At 45.0% G+C, this 9,806-nt stretch overlaps 1 protein-coding gene across 1 annotated transcript; it reads left to right on the forward strand.

The window, feature by feature from the left end:
* The first annotated feature begins 303 nt into the window (after window positions 1–303).
* prr7 (proline rich 7 (synaptic)) lies at window positions 304–9,341 on the forward strand. Its single transcript, XM_079566427.1, has 2 exons — window positions 304–832; window positions 8,589–9,341. The coding sequence occupies exons 1-2, from the start codon at window positions 466–468 to the stop codon at window positions 9,173–9,175; spliced, it is 954 nt and encodes a 317-aa protein (XP_079422553.1). The 5' UTR covers window positions 304–465; the 3' UTR covers window positions 9,176–9,341.
* The last annotated feature ends 465 nt before the right edge of the window (window positions 9,342–9,806 follow it).

Genomic DNA, 9,806 nt, shown 5'->3' on the forward strand with positions numbered 1-9,806 from the left:
ACCTTTCCTTTTGACGTAACCTCCACAGTCTCACATTTGTTTTAACTCCCGCACTGTGCTTCTCTTCCAGATAACTTTGCTGCATGTGCGTTTCCACCAGCATCAGCCTCTCCTTCAGGCCCTCGTGACCCCTTCTCCTCCACAAGAGGCGATGGATTTACAACATCCAAACATTTCCATAAAGATCCGGCAATGAACCGACTTGAGGATGCAACTTTGAACTGCAGACTTTTTGTGCTGGCCGAGTTCCAGATGACATAACAAAACTGTGGAATATATTACTGAGATGGGAGTGGGAAACAGCCAGGCTCAGCATTTGAGCATTTTTCAGTTGGATATTCCTTTTAAAATTACTAATTGATACAAAGATTGACGTCATTGAAGTGTGATATTGCCCTATTCACAAAGCCAGACATGAGCTGTTAGACTTGAGTTGGTGCTTGTGGACACGGGGGCAGCAGCACCATGGGGATGTCCCAGGGCACGTCCACGTTCCTGGCCTGCTTCGGCGGGTTCTGGCTGGTGTGGGCCGTGGTGGTGCTCCTCTGCTGCCTCTGCAGTTTCCTCCAGAGACGACTGAAGCGAATGAAAGAGGAGCGGCACAGGGAGCAGTGCTTGAGGACGGCGGAGGTGGAGTCGCTGACCTGCCCCGGCCAATGCCACGCCCCTTCACACGCCCCTTCACACGCAAACCCCGCCCCCGCGCCCTCCAGGGAACCCTCACACATCTGCACCACACAGCTCTGCGCCCTACAGGCCACGCCCAGCGCTGTCCCGCAGCCGCACATCCCACACCCGCTGCCTCAGGCCAACTGGGTCACCATGCCAACAGGTAAGACTGTGATGCTTTTGTTCATGGAGGTGAAGCTCAGCAGGCGCTGTGCCATTATCGAGATGACCAGCGCGTCGAGTGGCTCAAAAAGCACCCATACCGTCTCTGGTGCACACTCGTCTCATTTTGCAAAGGTCGTGGATTCGTGCCAGCGTGTGAAACTTTTTCCTTTGACGCTGCAACACACATTCAAATTCTTTAATACCTGCAGTATCAGCCGACCTTCTTAGACACATAAAATCAATGGGCGCTGGCTGCTCTGCTTTATGACCACGACATTGCTGTAGTACCTCCATATCGCCACTAGGCCCCCATTGAAAAGCATTGGAGTTTAGACACCTTAAAAACAACTTTAACGCCTGGTTTCAATTGTTTCAACACTAGACTAGGCTAGATATTCCTCCTGAGATAACTCTGGGTTAATCACAATATATGAAACCAGGCTGGTAAAAAGAATTTTTGAAATCTCGTACTTAATGAGGGTCGGACTGTTAGCATTGGAGCAGCGCGAGCTACACGTCACGCAAGGGCCGAGTCTACGGTGAAAATCCCGCCTTCATGCCCTTTTTAGGAACATGCTTCGTCAGAGCTGGGGAGGGGGAGTCTGTAAATCTGCCATGAATTCCCCCGTGGTCATTATGGAAAACGGGGAGGAGTGAGCATAAGACGTCCATTATTTTTTACAGTCTATGCATAAAATACATATTTTTTGGCCCGTTCACCAGTGTTAGGGTTAGTTGTGACGGGCAAATACAGGGCCTGGTGTTCAGCCAGACTCCACAAGGTGCACACTTGGACGCTGAGGGTTTCCGTGACACCTGGGCCCGTCTCTGGTAATGTGCAACAGTTAATGGGTAGTGAAGTGTCAGCGGGAAGAAGTAGTGAATGACAAGCAGCAGAGAGGGCAGCACAGTGATGAAGGGTTAACTCAGACACTCTCATGCAAAAGGGGCTTTGTCTGTATGTTGATTGCTCGGGGTCAAACAATAGCTGATTAGCCAGCGTTTCGTGTTTTTGAACTCTTAATATCTGAAACAATGTAATCTCCCGCTCACTGTGAATCTTGTAAAAAGTGAGATTTTATGAACACAACGTTTTGGCTCCAGGCCTTGTTCTGGCAAACCCTGAAGAAGAACATTTGCCTGAAGAAGGCCTAGAGCCGACACGTTGTGTTAATAAAATCTCACTTTTTGCAAGATTCACAGTGTGTGGGAGATAACATTTTTCACGTTACGAGCTATACGCACGACCTCTAGGGCGGACCCCCCTGGCACCACCACTGGAGCCTCCAAGCATCCACGGTAACAGTTATGCTTCAGGGCCATCTCCATTGTCTCTTTTATACTTGTTGATGGAAAAAAAAAGACATATAGACAATAGACAATTAAGGACGCTTTGACTTGATTTCACCTTTAGACTTTATTACACAAGACCCGTCCAAAATGTTGATTCACACAAGACTAGAATTATATTGTTTTTTTCCCAGCCGTCTCAGAAAAGGTTAGGCCGCGTATAATGAGGCAGATTTGTGACTCCAGTCCCAGGTCGGTCCTGGTTTTGAGCCAAGTCCGTCTCCTCTGATGAAGTGCTGGAGCGTCTGGGAGAAAGCATTCAGAGCTCAGAGCCCCGACGCCACCGAGGAGGGGAGCGCTCCCCCACACAAAGACACTGGGACAACACGTCCTGCAAACACACGCTGATGGACTGCCTTTCGTTTGTCTGTGTACGGGGGGAGAAGCGCTGATTTCTTCTGTTTGCACATTTTGAAGCAGGAAATATGGGCAGCACAGACTGACGGTCCATGCCAAAAGAGCTGCGAACTAAAATAACTCACGGCAGTCAGTGTGCGCTTATGTGGCCCAGTCGTGAAAGGCCCTGTACTTGATGGCTTTTGTTGGATCGTGGAATGCAATCGTTTCTTTCCCTCCTTCAGTAAATTGCCAGTGTAGACATTTACGAAAAGAAAGCTTTTGTATTTTCCTTCTTAAACTAGCTGGCATGCTAGCGTTAGCATGATTGTGACAGGGACCCTGAGAAGTGACGCGGAAAGTTTTAAACTTGAACTCATCCCGTGAACAATTGGGTTGTTAAAGGAACAGGCCAGCGTTTTGCCATACTGAGATATGTTCTTACCTGAGCTTAGACGAGTTGATGCGTACCTGTCTGGTCTTTGTGCCCGTGGAAGAGCGTGGTAGCTTCCAACTTCACCCCCGTTTGGAGCTATAGGAACTATACTGGGAGAGGCCAAATGCTAACAACATCTTTGGTCGTTTTGTGTGATTGAGGGCACACTCAAAGACCAGACGGGGGCGCGCATCAACTCGGCTAAGCTCAGGTAAGAACATATCTCAGTATGGAAAAACGCTGGCCTGTTCCTTTAAAGGTGCATTAAATAACATTTTCTGTGGAAAAAAAGTTCATATTAATGCACATTTGAGCTTTCAGTGACCCAGAGGACGTATGGGTGGTCAGCGTGACGTCTTTACCTTCCATCCCCATGGCCTCTTTGACGCTCCAGGATCAGTTGTTTTTCAGGGTGCTGATGGGTTTTCACCGCTCCAATCATTTCAGGCGTTGGTTTGGATCCTATATTTTGATATTTGGTTTAATTTCACTTCGTTTTCAGTCAGAAATGTGCACAATTCAGTGTTAGAAATGGAAAAGAAAAAAAAATGGTCGTGAAATCATCTCGACCCCCACTTTGGGGACCCATGCACTGAGCTACTGCCACCTCAAAGCAAGAGTCTTATCCAGGAGCTACGTCCACATTGGTTGGGCTCTTTACTTTGTGGTATTTTCAACAGAACACCAGCATTTGAAAACAAACAGTGTAAGTAAGCAGCTTATGTTGATGATTGGCCACAGTTGTTCAGTTGGTGCATGATAGAGGGGGGACATCGTCCTATACAAAAATCAAAAGGATCTCTTTTGAGGCCAGAAAAGTACTCTTGTCAGTCAAGCAGAGCGAGTACGTCAATCAGTCCAAACTAATCCAAGCTACTAAAAGTACGGGGCAGTTCATCACGTGTCGGTTTGTCATTCCCTGATTGGTCGCAGAGAAGGGCTTAGTGAACTATCTCCATGAAAACCGGCCCAGCCGTTATTTGCGTAGAGTTTCTGAATCAGCACTCCAATCAGACTGTTCCTCTTACCGATGAGAGGCTTTCTGCTCCAACGAGGGATATTTTTAAATGCTCCATCAATGACGTTAGCAACAATAGGTCGCGTTCACGTTCTGGGATTTGATGATGGCATAAGGTCAGGTTTAGGGCAGGTGCCGAGGCAGAAGAAAGAAAGTTTTGAAGGGTTTTTCTGTCGCGTTTTCAGCTCTTTTTTGTCATGTTTTAATCACTTTTTAAAATAGTTTTATTGCTATGTTTTTATCGCTCCTTTGTTGCTTTTTTGTTTTACTTTCATCCTTGTTTTCATCACTATTTTGACGCTTTTTCAAGAAGTTTTTAGATTTGGGTAATGCCAAACTGGACAAAGTATGTAAGGCGGATTAACCTTCGTCATTTGTACACGGAGAAGATGTCGAACTCTATGTCAGTATTCGTTTCATGTGGGTAGGCCCAGGAATTATAAAAAATATGAACCATAAACCAAGAGACCAACATTTTGCCAGTTGCCATAGCCACTATGATATACAGACGGCATTGCATCATACAAGGGGGCGTGGCCTCGCCGAGGGGTAGAAAACCTCTCATGACAGTCACAAATTTTCACTATTTTTAGCCGTTTTCTGGTGGACTATTTATCACACACCAATAAAGTCAAGCCAAAATTGGGTCCACGTAGTTGTTTTTTCACAATAAATTGTTCAGTACAAGCGAAAAACAGCACTTGCTAGCTAATGTAGCATGAAGCTAACGTTAGCTATGCTAGCTTCCTGGTTAACGTTGTCCGTTTAAGTGTTTATGGGCTGTTGAACCACTTTGCCCCTCTCCGTGTCTGTCTCTTTGTTTAGTAGAAAAATATATTCATAATTCAACATTTGTTAACCCTTTATAGGGCACTCATCAAAATACTTTGAAATAAATGATTTCAACTTATGAGTGTTATTGGGGGACATAACACAAGTTTATGTCTGTTGTAATATTTTTCAATTTTTTCATAATCACGCAGAAAATCAATCATTCATTAGTTCATTTCCCTTTAAGGGGTCAAAAACAATACAAAGGTTTATATACAAAATATACAAAAAGTACTTTCAGGAGGCGTTGTGTTTGTGACATTGATGTTTGAATGATCACACCTGTCATAGGCAAGACTTTTGCTAATGTGATTGTGCTTTACGTGCAGTGGGCGGGGTCAGTCACCTTCAATATTGTTTATATTGTTTGCCTAAAAATCGTACTAAAAATAACCTTTTGGTAACATAGTCCTCGGGTTTATTGGTTCTTTTGTCAAGAAAACACTGTAAGTATGAATAATACGAGCAGCAGGCAAATGTCCAAATATGGACAAAACTAATTAAAGTAAAGAGGGCGTATGATCAAATATGGTGCCTGCCTTTTTCATACTGTAATTTCACTTTATTTCACTGCGTCCTCCAAATCCAACACATATATCAAGTTATGTAAAGAAATTACTTTAGCCAGACTTGGGTCTTTTTCAGACTTCCGAGACAACAGGAAGTTGAGAGCATGGCCGGTCTCTGCTGATTGTTCAAATGTCACAGTAGTGGGATCTGTGATGTAGGGTGATCTCTTCTGATTGGCTCAGTGAGGACTACATGCTTCTTTACTTTACTGATGTGCAGCAGGGAGGCCGTATGTAAAGTGTGTGGAAATGACCAAAAACAGTCAATTGCCCTATAAAGTGTTAAAGTAATGGAGAAATGGAAGATAGAAAGTTTTCTCTTCTTTGTTTTCCCCCTCTGACTGCCTTCAGACATGACCATACATGGGCGATTATAAACATGCCGTCTAGAATCCATAGCTGCCCACCACTCTGCCACAGTTAACGCACCACACTCCATTCAGAGAAATCCAGAGTCTATCCCACAACCTCCTGACAGAGAGGCAGGCGACGGGAGAACCACTCTGCCACGGGCCCCAAGTGGCGTGTGTGTCCTCCCTGCAGATCTCGGGGGAACAGCCCAGGGCTCAGTGGGGTCTTCCTGTTTGGACTCCGAAGTCCTTGATCAGCACTTGGCTCGCGCTCTGTTCAGGACACAAGCTGTTGGTCTAATAATACTCACCACAGCATCACGTCATCGCAGAGCGTAACGGTGCGACAGGAGGCTTTCTCAGGTCGAATATAAGAGAGGACACGAGCGGGAGAAGACGTACAGCGATTAGAGTAATTACTGCACTCTTCTTGCATCAATAGGGCTGGGTACTTAAACGATACTTGCTTTTTTTATACTGATACCTGAACAATCCTTTTTTCCGATACATATACTTGTCATATATACTTGCCTATATTTGTCATTTAGAACCAAGATAGGGGAAAATTGTGTCAAATAAATTGGGGAAAACGGGGCAAAAACATACAAATAAATAAATAAAAGGTGTGTGTGTGTGTGTGTGTGTGTGTGTGTGTGTGGATGTGTTCTTGTACTTATGACATTGTGAGGACCAGTTTGAGTTTTTAACCAACAAAGTGAGGACATTTTGGGTGGTCCTCACTTACTGACTGTTTGAGGGTCAAGATGTGGTTTTAGGGTTAGGATTGGGTTTAGGTTAGGGTTGGGATTATTACATTATGTCTATGAGTGTCCTCACTAAGATAGAAGTACAAGATTGTGCGTGTTTTTGTCCCTTAAAGCTTTTTAGTCATTGTATGTAAGATGGCTCTATTTACTATTTAATCGTTTGCACATTTCCTGCCCATTTTGCACCCCCTGAGTATTTCTTGAGAACTGATGAAACAAGTGAATTTCTCCATTGTGAGATACATTTTTTCGATAACCAAACCAGTTTTGTTTAACGGTACCCAGACCTACACACAAGTTAGTTTCCTGGTATTGGTCAAAAAATCAAAAAATAACGCAAACGATCCACAAATGTCCATAAATAACTTTACATAATGTTGAAATCCTCCTGTAACCAAAGCACATGGGTTTCAGCTGGAGTTGTGTCATGATTACAGCCTTTCTTACTTTTACGCCTGGTCGTTTCACATTATTACACATAAAATTCCAATCAGAGGGGGCTTTTCAGTTCAGAGCCCCCTCTGATTGGAATAGTTTACCTTTATCCATTCGTTCTTTAGCATTGTTTGGTTTTTTTAGAGCCTCCTTATTTTCTCACCTAAAAACACCTTGTTTATGTCTTTAAGTGCATTTGTAATTTTGTACTTTTACCTCATCTCTTGGAATTGTTTCCTTTTGATTATATTTCTGTTGTTTTTTAGTTATTTATTTATTTGTATTTATGTATTTTTATTTTATTTTATTTTGTAAATTTTGTCTAAGTATCTTGGAGGGGTTTGGGAGGACTATGGAGCATGTTTGTTTTGTCTGTGTGACTGTCCTAATGTGTGTTTTGTCCTGTCTATATCTTGTCTTTTACTGTGTTTTGTTAACCATAACTAGTGTTTTGTGTTAATGGACCCCCTCGCAAACGAGATGGCACATCTCAAGGGGCATTCCATCAATAAACTTATAAACTAAAATAATTGATGACACCTATGGTTTGATATATTCATATGTTTTAATTAGAATAACTGCCTCCAACACCTGGCAAAAAGTGCATGTTAACTGTTGTCATTTCTGAGAAAAGCATTAACACCTTCAATGCCCCGCTCGGTTTTATTTGGGTAAAAGCCATAGTAAACAAAACAAAAAAAGAAAACCTAAAAGTCAAGCTACTTTTCCACTAACATGTAATCTTGGTTTGACATTTGAATCACTGGGGGGAGCGCTGCTCGCCGCACGAGCTCCTGTTATGGTGACTAATGTCTGGGCGAATGTGTCTGGAGCGTTCAGATTGTTTGCTAAATATTGGGCCTGAGTCATATCTGTGAAAATTTACAAGAAGAGCAGGAGCTCGGGAGGTTTCATCAGCGTTACGCGCACAAAACAACAAACAAAGAGTCTGAGGAGCATCGAGAGGAGGCAGCAGTCGTCACGCAAATGCCAAAACCATTATATACCAATTATCATCAAACCATTCTTTTACAACCTCTTTCCATCACTTCCTGCTGATTTACACAGGTTTTGGTTTTCCTAATGGTGGAGCTATAGAGCGACAGCGCCATCTGCAGTCCCACGTCTTCAGTGTAGTGTCCAAGGTGTGCGAAAGCAGAAAAGCCCCCTCATCCCGGTTGACGGTCCCAGGGGCACGTTTTATCCCCCACCTGCACCAAACACATTCGATCTTCTTTGGTATTGCCCAAAACTGAAAGCTTCTTGGAAAAAAAAGTGTCAAATAGTTCTGATTCGGCCCACTCGCGCATCTTTGTGAAATCTTTGAATCTACAGTCACACTGCCCCCACAAACTATTTTTCCCCCCCTTGTTATATGTCTGTATTGGAACACCTGTGCAGTGAAGGGGAGCAAAAGCAGGGGGTTGGGAGGGGCTTACGGTGAGAGCGCATAAAGTGAATCTACTGGATGTTTTCGTTTCAGCTGTTTCAAGATCAATGTTGCATTTTCTAACCAAAAAAGTCCAAGGTTATGATAAAGATGTGTGTGAGATCATTACCAAAGCCCTGCTAAAAGCAAAATACCCGGCTTTCATCACCTTTTTTGTTCATGTGCCAGTATTTCTTGAGGGCTCTAACAGACCGTTCTCCTGTTCTTTTCAGACGCTGACGTCTTTGGGAAGCCGCCCTGTTATGAAGAGGCCGTCCTGATGGAAGACCCGCCCCCTCCGTACAGTGAAGTCTTAGCAGATCCAAGGGGCGGGACTTACTTCAAACCAAGCATTCTCCGTCCAGCCCCCTGCCCTGTCCCCGCCCCCTGCCATATCCCCGCCCCCTGCCCTATCCCCTCACACGCGCCTGCCCCCGTCTTGGTCCCGAACTACCCCATATACTCAGAGTCCAAACCCCCGCCGGTGATAGCTGACCGCGGGTACTCCTCGCTGATCCGCCTTCCCTCCTCGCAGCGCTGGGACTCCCTCGGACACCTCCTATCCAACATGGACCTGAACCACAGCCACCTGACTCCCCCCGTGAGTGTCCACTCCCTGCACGCGGCGGGGGCCGTGGCCACGATGCCCAGGCGGGACGCCCGGACGCCCCGCGGACTGCGAGTGCAGACCGGGTACAGCACTTTACAGGGGCGGACCAACCTGGGGGGCCACCGGGTGCTCCACAGAGCAAGGGGGATGGAGCCGAGCTGCGGCCTGCCCACCGCCTTCCCTCTGCTGGGGAGGAGCACCGCCGTTTAGCCCCGGGAGATCCACATGAACAGTATGAAAACAACTAAAGAGTTTACTAAGAGACGGACGTGGTGGGAAGGAAAGACATCCTCCAAATATGGACGAAGAGCTAAAGATCTGGAGGCTGTTCACGGGGGAACGATGGGTCAAACACAAACACAGCTGAAACTTTTGGAAAGTTGGGCTGGACGTAATAGTGATTGTTTTTTTCCTCTCAAGAAGTATTGCAGGCTGAATGAGGTGAATGGTGTCCCTCGGCTGCTCACATGTCTAAAGCTGGGCATACACTGCCATTTTCAGACTCACAGTTTTACATCATACAACAACAAGTCAGGCAGGTTCATTGTGCGCCTATGTTGTGCAGGGTTACAAACAGTGATAGGCTCGTGCTTGAAATGTTGCTAGCAGAATGATGCTAACTCCCGAGGCTAACAAATGTTTCCAATCCTCGTTTTAAGCCACAATCCGTGTCAGAAAAAAAGCAGCTGTTGAAAATGCACTTTCAAATATTCACCATAAGTGACTTCTGTTTGTATATGTAGATGTTTTAGCCTTGAAGCTAAAGGCTAACTGTAATTTGACACCAACAAGTGGTTAAATAGATCCACAATCTGAACAAATTGTTTTGAAAAACACCCAC

This window comes from Gobius niger (assembly GCF_951799975.1).
Source record: "Gobius niger genome assembly, chromosome: 11".
NCBI classification, from domain to species: Eukaryota; Metazoa; Chordata; class Actinopteri; order Gobiiformes; family Gobiidae; genus Gobius; species Gobius niger.